Source organism: Notothenia rossii (genome assembly GCF_949606895.1).
Source record: "Notothenia rossii genome assembly, chromosome: 9".
NCBI lineage: Eukaryota > Metazoa > Chordata > Actinopteri > Perciformes > Nototheniidae > Notothenia > Notothenia rossii.
Window position 1 is genome coordinate 15,837,276 of NC_136907.1, and position 14,485 is coordinate 15,851,760.

The window sequence follows — 14,485 nt, forward strand, 5'->3', positions numbered from 1 at the left end:
TCGTTTTAATTATACTGCAGGGTAGTGTGTGGGTTTACTCCAGGTGTAACTAAAGTTTTATTTAAGTCTTGCTTATATTTCACATCATTTATCCAAATCTGCAAAGTGACTTAAAATAATTGTAGTGGAGTAAAAGTACACTATTTACCTCTGAATATTAGTGGAGTAATAGAAGTAGAAAGTAGCACACAATTGAAACTCAAGTAACGTGAAAGTACCTCGAAATGACTTTAAATACAGTAGGCTACTTGACTCAATTTACTTAGTTACTTTACACCACTGCATGTGGCTCAAAATGTTTTGTAGAGCTATGAGGGCATGGATTGAAGTCGAACCCATGGGTTGACCCCCAGGCTGAATGATCTGCAGCCCTATGTTCTGTGACGCTGAGGGCTGGTCCATGGAGTATACTGGAGCGTGCAGTTGCTCGAATGGGAGTGGGCGAGCTGGGATAGGCTGGGAGTTTGGTCGGAGCCGTCAGCGGGACGGGACAAGGCACAAGAAGGGGGGCAAACGAAGAACCGACCGACTATTAACTTCTGCCTTCTCAGCGGCTGAATGTTGGACAGGAAATTTGACGTAGACAGCTTTACGGAAAATACCATTTGTTGCATTCAGAGGTCCGGGTCTGAGCGGCGCGGATGACAAAGAAGCGTCCCCGTGCAAACTTTCTCAACCGGGTGTGATCGCTGTTAAAACCCAACCGGGAATTCTGTTTTTCTTTTTATCGGAGGAGTAAAGAAGAGGACATCATGCCTAGGCGCACCGTGCAAGAAGTAACAGTGCAAGATGTCCAGAAAAGGAGAAATCCGAACAAACACTACGTAAGCCTAAATTATTTATCACAACCACACTGATTTGCTGCTAAAGTGAGCGACAGAAAGATGTTATTTTGCTGCTTTTCTCCCTCTCCTACCCGGTAGAGTAAAAACAAAGAGAGTATCAAATTACAGTTTACCAAGCCAGCCGAAGCGATCTGTTGTTTAATCTTTAGACATATCATGGATTCATAAAGAAAAAAACACAATACCAAACAGATGTGTTACATTCCTACAACCCATAAGACATTTAAACAAGTTTGATCGTCGTAAACCGTTATGGGCTTGCTTATAGTTTTGGCTTTTTTTCAAGTTGACATTTATCTTACACCTAATGGGTTAATCACTTCTTTGTTTGAGTTTGAAATTTAACCAGCAACTTCTTAATTCAGGAAACAGTGATGTTGTTTTGAGTAACGTTAAACTCATGTGACATTTGACCCTCTCTGTCTGCATACATTCAATTAACTATCAACAGTTCAGTTGCTTATCACATGTTTACATGAATGTAGGTATTGCATTAATTCTGCCATTAGAACTGTTGATAGAGTCTGCAGTCTCGATCAACAAAACAATTTATAGTAATTTCTAGGTCCTGCTGCCTCTGGTGTACCACCAGAAAACATTTGAATAGGCAAACCAGTCCAGTCCACAAACATCCAGATTAATCCCCATGAGTTTAAATTGAGCAACAGCTTTGTCATGCCTCAGCCACCTCCAATTTACTCAGAAAAACATGCCTTCAGGCACTGGCGAACCAGGAAGTAGGCTAGCAGAGTTTCTAATGTCATCACGGTGAACACAAAGCAATGTTTGAAAAAGGGTCGGGCCTAAACAGTAAAAACCATATGCCATGTGGCATTTGTAATTTCATTACCTCGGTGTTACAGTGCAGTAGCTTTATTGCACTTTTTATTTTATGTGTGTTTTAGGTCTAGGGCATGTCTGCTAGTCACTTTTATTGATAGGCTACTTGTGAAGATTTCTGGTTTGGGTGTTGTCCATGTTTCAGTCTTGAAACTTTCACACTTTCACCATGTGTTTTCAGTTTATTGATTGTTACATTTCCGTTCCTTACATATCTTGTTTAGTGTACAGCGGTACTTAGCTCCACCCTCACATGCCTCTTATGGTTCTAAAAAAACGAAATTGCGAAGGCCAATACGCCAAACAAGTCGACTATGTCTAATTCTTACACAGGCTATGGTTCTTCCCAAAACTTTGTGTGGGGTCACAATAAGAAAGTACAATAAGAGTCTGTTGATATTTTTCCTGTTTCAACAGTAATTCCCCATTGGAACTGCAACCCCAATTGTGTGGGGGACAAGAATGTCTAAAAGACAAAGACCGTCTTCTTGCTTTCTGCAATTTTGAAACAATGGTGGTCTCATTATTTTGCCGTTTAAAAGCATGTGGGTGAATTTGTCTGCAGAAATGCACGCAGTTAGTTTGAAGTAACACACATGACATCATATGATCTAGAAGGCCAATCGTGAGAGCCACTCCCAAGGCCATAGCAGGTGTTAGTGTTAGTTCTATGTGCATGGTGTGTGTTCTGTATTGCATATGTGGGTTTGCCTCCATATATGTGTGTAAATTATGCCTTATACCGCTGTGAGTGTTAGTGGTCAAGGACACAGAGTTCTCGAGGTCCTGTGTCCTCTCCATCTGTCTGTTTGCTCTGTGGTGCAGCCCATGTTGTTTTGTGCTTCTGGTTCTCTCTCCACACATGCAAGCGGGACATATTAAATCTTCCAGAACCCTGGAGGTGTGGTTAAAGTTGACAAAAAGCAGCTTATAGCTCTTCTGCTCATCAGAGTTGAACCAACTCTATAGAAAGGAAAATGCTTGAAAATCGAACTCCTAAGAGACATACAGATTAATATATGAACATTGCATTTCCAGTATTAGTATTTTATTGACCAGAGACGTTTATATAGTTTAGGTTATAGCCACCCCGTTTCTTACAAAGAGCTATAGCCTATGGCTTATATTTGCCATTGTAGATGTTGTTCTGGAAAATTAGAGAGCCTTTTTATATTTGGATATACTGAGCCAAGGATAATGTTTTTGTATATAATTGTTTTCTCTCTTATGTAGCAAACAGTTTTTAGCCAAAGAAAATGCCCTGAAAGTCAAATGTTCTCATGTTGGATACAGATTTATCCATTGGCTTAAGGTTAAACACACCAATACATAATTCTTTATGTAATGAATACAGGCTGGTCTGCATAGCTTCTGTAGTGGATCCATCCATGGACATGTCTAACCAAAGTGCCCTGAAAGAGAGTGAGCGAGGCCAGAGAAGGTCTGGGAGAGAGGCCAACACAATTCAGCCAGACACAGCAAGCCACCAGGGAGTTTCCAATCACCTCCCTGCTTCTCCCCTAGTCTTCTTTGGAAATCAAAATAAAGAACTGTGTCTGTTCCCTGTAGACTGCAATGATTAGGCTAGATGCTTTTCGCTGGATATTTAGTTTAACCTGGTATACTGTTGCTGATGGAATTTGCACAAAATAACTGTTTTAATTCACTTAGTTCCACATAGGTAGCAACAACTAATATCTGTATCCCAATGGAGTCCCAAAGGCTAAATGCTTTTCATTGGATATTTAGTTTGACTTGGTATACTTTTGTTAATAGCATAAGGCATATGGAATTTGCACAAAATAACTTTGTTTTAATTGACTTAGGTAGCAACAACTAATATCTGTATCCCAATGGACTTAAAGCATTTTGCAATGTACCTAAAAATGTGCAATATTGAACACAAGGCAAAGTCAAATCTGCTGCATCAAGGATAAGGACTTCCTCTTCAGCAGGAAGCGACACGAATAAGGAAATGAAATAATCGGATATCCCAGATACCTTTGTGTGAACAGATGTTGATAGTGACTGCAGCCTTTCGTCATGCCATCCTCTCTTAGAGTCACAGCACTGCCAATTACTGGCACCATGAGTCATGACTGATGCTCCGGGGGGTTTGCATTGTCAAGTGGTTGACAATAATAGCTGTCTGTTAGTTTAAATGTCCCACTAATTTGTCTCTTTTGTTTTACAGGTTTACATCATCAAAGTGTCCTGGAGCGATGGCAGTACAGAAAGCATTTTCAGACGCTACAGCAAGTTCTTTGACCTCCAGGTGAGTAAGAGTGCATGTGTCACTGTTTGACAGTGTGTCTTGGTATGCTATTGGCTTTAGTCGTGTGTGCTGTTGCATGTATAAAGACAAGGAGACAAGTTCTATCTTTTCCATCATTGAAGTCTTGCATAAAACAGGAAGTGAATGGAGGTACTTTCTAGATTCAACACTGTCCCCATGTAGACCTTGTGCTGGTAGCCAAGCTATCCCTGCTCCACCCTAACAACACTGGTAATTATATTGTGCGTGAGGAGTCGGAAAATGTCCCAATGAAGTTAATAGAGGACAGTGATGAATGTGTCCACCACACTGAGGACCACAGAAATGTCTGAATCATTCCCGAACGTCACGCTGGCAGTGTGTGTGTTGCACAAGGAGGGAATCTCATTAGTATACTAGTTTCCCTTCCTCTTTCAAAGGTAATGGATCTGAGACCCTGGCTGCATCTAAGCTTAGAGAACATAGACTTAAGGAAACGCAGAAAGGCAACCGTTTCTAATGAGCACAAAGTCAATAAAGGAAAAGCATACTGTCAATCCTAATTGGATTACATTCCTTTTAATTGATTTGGATGGTCAAAGCATGAGCAATGAATTCAACAATTACAATGATCTTCCAAGGTTTCTCTGAGGCTGCAAGTGTCATGTTAACCAGAGGAATATAAAAGCTTTCATTACTAATTTCATTAAAGTTTGACTTAAGGCTTCTGAAGCTGCCAACAGTCTTACTTATAAATCGACTGATACCACACTCATGATTATTTTTTCAATTCTAGCATCTATCGATTGTTGAAATCATGTTAAGTGCTGTAATGTGCTCTTTAATGATACAAATGTAAGAGGTATTCAATCATCCATGCCCACAGTAGAAGAACTTTCAATCTTTAAGACCTGCACCAAGAATGAAAGAACTTGATTCTTCTGACACGACAACTACAGTATAACCAATTCTAAATATGGGACTTTTGGACTGGAATTTAGGTTATCTCATTTGCTTCTGTATCATTCTTTCAATTACATAAATATAATATTTTTTTTTATTTATAACCTTAAGTAATTCAGATTTGGTAAACATTCACAGTGTTGATAATTCAATACATTTTGTCCAGTCATAGCTAGGGATGCCAGAAACTGACCATGATCAAATTCGAAAATCGGACCGCCGAATATTAATCGATTATTCGCTGGCATCCCTAGTCATAGCATTGATTTGCTTTTGATGTCTCTGGCTCAATGAGGGCTTCAAGACCCTGATAGTGCTGTGACTATAAGATGAGAAAATTGGTAAACTTTCGAATAAGAGGAGGAGATTGCCTCCAAACATCAATAAGAGGGAAGTTTTCTTTGCAAGTGCTGGAAAGTGAGATTTTAAAGCCAGAAATCAAAGCAGCTGATAAATAATTGCTGCTTCAGAATGGATCAATGACCATACATGTTGTCAATTTTATGCTAACTGTCACCAATGACTATTAACAATATCATTCCATGTTTGTCTATAGAACCAGCACAAATGACTACTTACGCTAGGCCTTTTAAACAGCAATCGAATCAATGGCATTGAACCAAATGACCATATGTGAGATATTTTCAGCAGGGGCATTCCCCGCTGGTGTTCGCCCTGCCATGCTTTGCAGCTGCTTCCTGCAGAGCTGACTGGCTGTGGGTGGGCTCTCACCATTGAGGGAATTTTAGTTAAAGCCAACTGCGGAGAATAAAGCCAATCTCTTATCTCGTGTTAGATTTGGCATGACAAAAAGGTTGCCTGTTGGAATGCTAAACATCACTTCAGCTTCTTCACTATGATAAAGGGATTTATTTTAAAGATATTTTTTAACATAATATTTAATCATTTTAACCTGGCACAATGTGTTCTATTAGGAGAAATAAGGAAGTGGTGTGGCATCATCAGAAGTCATCCCAAGTAGCAAGGGTAGTGACTTAAGGCTGAGTCATTCAGCTCCAAGTGTTACCATTTCTTCATATCCTCTCATCCTCGTCGCATTTCCCGTCGTCTCTGGTCATCTCTAATTCGGTGTCTATGCTGTTTGCTGCTTCAAATGAAGTTTCAATCGTCATATGGAAACCTCATAGCCAGAGGAAGTGTTATTCACCACATCCCGTCAACACAGCTGGACCAAGCAGCTGATGCTCAACCATGCTGCAACATGTGTTTTGTATGTGATCACTGACCACAGCATTTGTTTATGCACTCAGTCTGAAGGGAATATAATTTTTGCATTCTCAAGGGAGTCTGTACTCAGTCTGAATTTTCCATAAATCCACAAGTATTTTTTTGATTTAGATGGCATTATATCAGTTTTATAAACAGATCAAATCAAGACCAAGTTGGAGTAAGCAGAATGATCCTTTACCATTTAAAAAAAAAAACTATCCACAAGCAGACTATACATGTCTAGATATATTTTTAGACTAATCAGTCAGGCAATCCTCCACCCAAAACATTTTTAATTCACACGCACCTTTTTCCTGCAACACCCACATCAGTGTCTTAATGTAGCTGCTACCCTTAAATAGCATCCGAGAGTTACGTAGGTGAAATATTCTGTGGTAGGAAATCATTATTGCCCGCACTTGTGCATAGATGTCTTTAATGCAAAATGTGTGTCAAGTCTTCCAAGCTGAGAAAAAAAAAAAAGTTGTGAGCTTTTCAACAGTCTTTTTTCTTCCTAGTTTAAGTCTGGTAAATTGTGAGCAAAAATAGACTAAGCTGTTTCTTAAGAAAGATGGAAAGTGCAGAGATATATTTGCCATGGGTTTATCAATTTTATTTCCATGTCGCTAAGAATAGTTTCCATGCTGCACACGTGTCCACTCAACTTCACAAGCTCAGTCTTCCAGCAGTCACTTTGGATAAACGGTACTTTTTAGATTTTCAGCTGTAGGAAAAAATCCAATATATTGCTACTTTCTTATTCAGGGCTGCACAGCTGTGACACATTTTCCATCTGCAAAAATAAAGTAAGAAAACGTACTAAAGGGCGGAGGTCATTTTGCTCGAACTATGGGGATGCTTGTTGGGCTCATTCCATCAGGCGGCAACATAGTGATCCATTCCTTCTTGTACACATTTTCAGCCCTTTTCAAAATATGATGTACTTAAAGTATTTTTTATTCCATAACCCAAAACATGTTTTTTTATTGAGAGAATGTTAAAATATTGGTATGTTTCTGAAGTTCTGTTAGAGTACTTGTATGGAAGAAATATTCTGACTTTAGTTACTGTGGACAAAATAACTGCACATATTAAATCAATTCTCTTCTTTACAGCTGCAGGGATTATGTCACAGCAAGCAACTAATATGCCTATTTGAAAATGTTGAAATAGGCTAAGTATATTTTCCCAGGGTTTGTGTTTTTTCCAGTAAACCAGACTGTATTGCTAAAAATTTTCTAAGTAGCCACAACTCAGTATGACACAACTGTCATGGTGGGAGAAATATCCTTAAACCAGTTATGCCCACCTCTAAACAGGGAGACTATTTCCAAATTGAAAAAACCAGGGTCAAGCAAGTTTATTTGTACTTGTGTACTTGAGAAACACCAAACGACAACCAGACCCTTGAGGCGTCCTGTTTAGCTGACCTTTGGCTGTGACCTCTGGAGGTGGCAATGTAAAAAGAAAACAGCCCTACAGGGTCTAAGCACAAGTCGAATTATTTATAACATATCTAGACTGACCACACTATGCACCAATATTCTCCATAGCCTTGGGGTTGACTATTTGCTAACATTTGCATATACTATTGGTATAGTATAGTAAATAAATATGTGTATCAGTCTATCAATGGGATAATGAGGAGTTATTTGTACTACTTACCTCATTGGTGGACTAACAACTTAGCCTGCCATTAATGTGATATACTGCATAACTGTATGGTCGTCTGTAAAGGGTTAAAAATTACCTCAATCATGAATGTACAGTGGAGTGGGTGAAAGCTTCAGAGGACTACTGAGATAGGCATGTTGCAAAGAAAGCAGCCATTGTTCTTTTATACTCATTAAATGGTGTCTTGTTCGTCTTAGATCTTCTTTACTACGCGTTTATTTGAAGACTGATGATGTGGTTTAAGCGGATATAGACTAGACAAATTGAAGCCCCCTTGGAAAATGATATTCTTGAATCTACAAGTTGGTGTATACATCAAATAAACAGTGTATTCAAGTTTACAGCATTACTGGGAAAATGAAAAATCTAGTAAAGTGATAATGAAAAGGGTTTTTCTTTCTTCATTACATCCCTGTACTTGGTTTGTTGTAATCAATCAATTACTAAAATGTTCCAGTCTCAACATTGTTTTTATTAGTGGCAGAATCAACATAGACACATTAGAGCACATTTAAGTGGAATTTTATAATAGTTGTGATTCATTTCCCCTGCCGCTTGTATGTGCAAATACAATAGTTGACTTTCTCATTATGTTAATGTTAATGTTTGGGGACAATGTCAAGCATTACCCTCTTGCCTTTACAGTTTATCTTCAAAGTGCTTTTACATTTTTTTACATTTCCATGACAGATGATAGCTTTGCTGAATATTGATATTAGGGATGCAGCGAATATTCGGCCCCCGGAAATTATCGGCCGAAAATGGTTAAAAAGGCCCTTTCGGCCGAAAGGGCCGTTCTGGCACCGAAAAAATATCCCCGAATGTCAGAGAACAGGGTTACGTTGGTAAGCTAACGTGTTGTTGTGATGACGTAATCAAAACGCGGCGACAAGCACGGCGCGCGACCATGCTCGCGGCTGGCTCACAGCCAACATGTCTGCCGCTTGGAGATATTTAAAAATATCAGAGAAAGAGGCGCGGATTGCGATTTGTAAAACGTGTTCAGCTGACATTTCTCGAGGGGGTGTAACTGCAAAGACTTTCACCACTTCGGGATTACTCCACCACTTGAAATCAAAACACCCGGACAAATATGCGGAGTAAGATCAAATCACAAGCACTGACAGCGAGAGACTGTTCAGCGCTGCCTCTCATGTGCTTGATGAGAAGAGGAACAGACTTATGGCTGATAAAGCAGAGAAGCTAATGTTCATTAAAAAGAACCTCCCACTTTTCCTTAATAAGTAGACAAGGCTGGCTTATCATAAGTTTATCTAGTTCTACATGTCTACTCTATACCCACTTTCCTGAACAATTTTCATTGTGAGTTATAATTCACCATCTCAGGTTATCATTAGTGGGAAATGACAGCAGCACAGTGTTCAATATATTATACTTTCGGTATCGAAATGATACAATGTTGTTTACATTGCTCATGAGGACAGACCACCTTATTTGCAGATTCTTGAAATTGTCATTTAATTTGTAATTGATTAATAATAATAATAATAATAATAATAGATTTAATTTGTTAGCGCTTTTACAGGTGCTCAAAGACGCTTGATTGTGGATTTTGTATCCAGTTTTCACTTTATGTATCTTTATACAATGTTTCCTACTTTGCTTATGAGGACAGACAGCCTTATTTACAGATTCTTGAAATTCAATTGTAATTTAATTTGTAAATAGTTACATTCATGTGGATTTATCCAGTTTGCACATTTGTATGCATGCACTTATAGGTGCATTTGTTGTTGTTGAAGGCCTGGCTGTTAGTCTTTATTTACACTATTTTGTTGTAGGCCTACTGGCCTAGATGTTTATGCAGTTTTAAAGCTCCTTGGCTTTGTTCTGAATGCACTTTGTTGTAGTTATCCTACAGAGAAAAGAAAATGCACTTGACTTGGAATTAATGTACTGTATGCATTCAAAAGTGCTGAATAAATGTTTTATGGACCCATACTAGTGATTATTATTTAAGTTAAGTTTTGCCATAATCATTTATTTTTCCATAATCAGGCAGCTGAACAACATTGGTAAAAAATGTAAACATTATATATATATATATTTTCGGCCTTTCGGCATTCGGTTTTCGGCCAACTGTTTCCTATTTTCGGTATCGGTTTCGGCCAAGAATTTCCCATTCGGTGCACCCCTAATTGATATATTTGTTTTAAATAAAAACAATATCTCCTCATCAGGCCATGTTAAATGAGAGAATGCATCTATGAGCCAGTGGTACTTCCAAATCAATTAGTTTTCTTAAATGTAGCATTGCAGCTAGGTTTTTAGTTTAACTAACAATTTCATATATTCTGACAGCATTGGCATACCTTCAGAAATATATCCAGAGCTGATAAGCTCATGTTATTGTAGCACCCCTAGTCCTATATCATACCAAGAACAGAGGCGCTAACATCTTCCTAGGTTCGTAAAGTGGTATGCCGTGAATAACTCTGGGAAGAGTTAGATTTTAGTTGAAGATTTTACAATGTTATTGCCAGCAGGGTTCAACAACATTTACATTCAATTGTGCCAACAATATGAAAAGGAATGGAAATAAAAAATAGAGCTCTTTACCACACAAATTGAAATAGTCAACGTGTGTGTGTGTGTGTGTGTGTGTGTGTGTGTGTGTGTGTGTGTGTGTGTGTGTGTGTGTGTGTGTGTGTGTGTGTGTGTGTGTGTGTGTGTGTGTGTGTGTGTGTGTGTGTGTGTGTGTGTGTGTGTGTGTGTGTGTGTGTGTGTGTGTGTGTGTGTGTGTGTGTGTGTGTGTGTGTGTGTGTGTGTGTGTGTGTGTGGCTGTCGTCTTCTAGTTCGGGTTCGCACAGGGGTCCTTGCAGGTCAGAGTTTGTCAACTGATATAGTTGAAGGTACAAAAACACTTTTTAATTACAATTACTATACTTGGAGCTGCTCAACTTATGTCTCTGCGTCTTCAGGGTGTTCACAGGGAAAAAGAGAGAGAGAGAGGCGGAGTGATTCGCGCCACTCATTACCCTGGGTGTACATTCTAGAGTGCTCCGTGCAGAAACAACATGTATTCATACATCTAAATGACATAAAGGGGTCTAGTAGCCCTATATTTCATATGGGTTACATTATCATTTAATGTAATTAGTGTGTGATGTCCACAAATGACTATCGTACTAATGTGGCATGCTTCTTCCTCTGAAATGAACTCAGCAGGATAAAGTTTACAATAACATACTTCAGAGTAGCCTTGGAACGCCATGTGGAGCTTGACTACGCTCCGCCTTGGCCTGTCATGCCTGTAGAGAGCATGAATATTTGATGTTAGGCACATGATGTAGCTGGTATTTTGAATGGACGTCTTTACTCTCTCCAGATTCCTTTTCTTGTTTGAGTGGCTCTGATTACAGAGAAGATACAAGGTTTAGAGTAGACACAGAGACTGGGTGTGTCTGGACTCACAGTCAGACACATGGGAACAATTACAGTGTGTGGGGTATTGGCTCTTCTGTCTCTGTCTGCCCATCTCTTTCCTCATGCTGTCTCTCTTCTACTGTGTCAATGATGAAGCGTCTGACTTTTAAGACAAGCAGATTGTTGCTTTGTTAGTTTGTTTTTGTCCTTTTCCAAATTATTTATTCGACTCTGTATCTCAACAACCCAACGAATGTGGAATGACTCACCTCTTTTTGGACTTTCTTTAGCAGCCAAATCCACCAGCCAAAGAAAAGTAGTTGCAGTGCACTCATAATTAGTTTGAAACAGTATTCAATATTTTTTACAGCCAAATGCAGGACTAAGTTGTGATTCATGTTATCTTTAGTTGGTTTGAGTTAGTTTGCGATTCAAATAATACCAAAGCTCATGTGTCTGAAATATGAAAGCTAAGACTGTTATTGGGTTATTTGTTTTGCAATCCATTTATTGGATTTGTCACAATAAACTGCTTGTTATTATTGCCTGGCCAAAAAGGCCCTATCAAAGGTAATCTAGTGGAAGAAGAATCTGTTCAAAACAATTTAAAATGAAGTTTAGCAATCAAAGGCAGTGTTTTTTTCTTGGCTTTCCCTTAAATGTATTTTTCTAGCTGTGTTTGTCAGAAGCACAGCGGCATGGGAGTAAACAGTCATACAGATATTCTCTCTGTCCTCAAAATAGAACAGAATCAAGTCCTATCTACCTAAGTGATCTGAGGCTGTCACTCATTGTTTATGGCAACAACATCTCTTAGGCACCAGACCAGACTGAGACAGTCCATATACAATTAATAGAAAATACTATTTGGCACTTGTCTCTGCCTTTCCCATAACCTCTCTCTCATACCACCTCATATTATACCTCCCCTGTGTCTGTATTATTGGCACGATGCAGATTATTGTTTCTTTCCAATTTACCAGAGGACATGAGGCAGCTTTATTAAGACATTAGATATTACAAGAATACTTGCTGTAGAAACCACATGATTGCCCTGTTACAAAAGTAATATACAAATGAGTGCTGGTATCAGGGCAATTTTTGTTTATCACATATCCCAAACATAACCTTTGATGAATAATCAAAGCTCAATTTAAAAAAAAGTTCCGGTGAATGAATGGAGTGAGCACCCTACAACTCAAATCCTCTACAGTGTGATGCGCATGTTCCATTTTTCATTATCAACATGTTGAAAATTGGATTTAAGAGCAGGTGGTTCTGAGGAGACAATTATTAACTTGATATTTTGTTTCAATATTTCATTTTGACATCAACCTTGATGCTTCTAATTGTAAAATACTGGATGAGTGGGGTTACCAAACCAAATACAGATCTGACCTACATAACGCATCAAAAGTCAACAATTTAGTTGAAACATTTTATCCCAGAAAAGACCAATTATCGATAGATTAACATATCTGAAGATATTCACATTGTAATACAGAAATAATCAAATCCATACAATTCGGAATGAGATCGGCAGGTCTAAAGAAATACAACTCTTCATACTAACTTTTTTTTTTTATCTTAAAGGTGGGGTATGTAATTTTTTCGAGAAACCAGCTCGAGTGCGCTAGAATTTGAAAATACACAACTGGAAAAAATCTGCCACTTCTTTACAGAGCCCCTCCTCCAACACACACAAACGCACACATGACCAATGAGGGCACGAGATAAGTTTGTGCACAGATGGAAGGCTGACAGGCAGGTAGGCCATCCAGTTATTTTAGCCGGGCCGGCTAAAATGATTGGTCGTGCTTTTTACAACGCCACGGCTTCCACAGATGAATTTTTTTAATGTATTTATTGTCAAAGCATTTAATATATTCATTGCTATCGGGATGTTAAGAGCATTCCATGGAATATAACAAAAAGTATTTCTGAAATAAATTACATACCCCACCTTTTAATGATAGCAATTGTATTGGCACCTGAGATCTGATAATTAGCCATTGAGGGTAAACGAACCAAAGCATTATCTCTAGAAATGTCCTATTGGGTATTGCCAGTGTTGCATAGTCTAGAAATAAGTGTTTCATTCTTACCTGTCAATATACAGTGATATTTTGACAATGCAAAAATCCCTGATTTGGATATTTGAAAGCAAGTTTGTTTTGACACTTAAAAGCCTCTACGGAGCTCAGTCTTCATATATATCATTGAATCAGGTTGACATTGAACAGACCACAGACAGGAAAGGTATTGTTCTCACTATTTGAAAGCCCTGTCATAGTGTCCAGTGTATTGTACAGAGGGAGAACGGTAAAAAGTGTGGAAACGGAGACAAAAAATAGACTATCATAGGTGGTGGATTTTAAAGAAAAAAAGGTGAATCAAAAGAAGTGTTGATCAGCAGATCCGAAGAATTTCTGCTCCCTGGCCTTTGAAAATCATAGAAACAAAAGTGTTCCACTATGTCAGTCCCTTTGCTGCAACAACATATAAAGTAGACGGGAAAACCATACCATCTGCTCAGGACATTGCTAATCATTGGCAGACCTTCCTTTATTGGCTGAATTCCTTATAGGAACTGCTGATTTGTAAAATGTGAACCTTTCCTCTCCAGCCTCAGCTATCCTGTTGTGTGAAATGTAAAGGGCATGTTTATGCTGATGCGTGACTGTAAATGCTTTGTGTGCTAATAAATCTTAATTAATTGCGGTGTTTCAGATGGAATTGCTGGACAAATTCCCGGTGGAAGGAGGCCAAAAAGACCCTAAGCGCAGGATCATTCCATTCCTACCAGGTAAGAGTTAAACACACAGTGTCGCCCAAGGCCCTAACACACATACAAATGCATGCACGCACATAACTGTGGCTTGTTGATAAACAAAAGAAGAGAAACGCAAATCACTCTTCAAAGATTCTAAAATGTGACAATGTGGTTTTTAATTATATTAAAAGAAATTGACTGTAACTAAGACAAACATTAAAAAATGATTCAATTTATCTGGAAATGTATCATGGAAATTGTTTTTTCGGCACAAAATGTTGCAAGACAATAAACAGAGAAGAGTGACCTCATGTATTAACTCACGAATCACTCTGTATTTACCGCTCCCTGTATTGTGTCTTTTTCTTATCCCTGCTCATTTTGAATTCTCCATCATGTGCACACAATGGGTTAAGATTTGTACATAGATGACTCACTGTGAGTCTGGCTGTGAATGAACTTAGAAAAGCTGTACATTTTGCACACAAAAGAACCAACCAGAAAAATATGCTAGAACCT

The 14,485-nt window shown here is 38.6% G+C and overlaps 1 protein-coding gene across 2 annotated transcripts in view; it reads left to right on the forward strand.

The window, feature by feature from the left end:
* The first annotated feature begins 429 nt into the window (after window positions 1-429).
* sh3pxd2b (SH3 and PX domains 2B) overlaps window positions 430-14,485 on the forward strand; it is a 38,289-nt gene continuing 24,233 nt past the window's right edge. For both annotated transcript variants that reach the window (XM_079647873.1, XM_079647874.1), the window contains exons 1-3: window positions 430-824; window positions 3,880-3,960; window positions 13,924-13,999. In XM_079647873.1, the coding sequence (XP_079503999.1) occupies window positions 753-824; window positions 3,880-3,960; window positions 13,924-13,999 (229 nt within the window). In that variant the 5' untranslated portion in view covers window positions 430-752. The remainder of the gene's footprint in view (window positions 825-3,879; window positions 3,961-13,923; window positions 14,000-14,485) is intronic.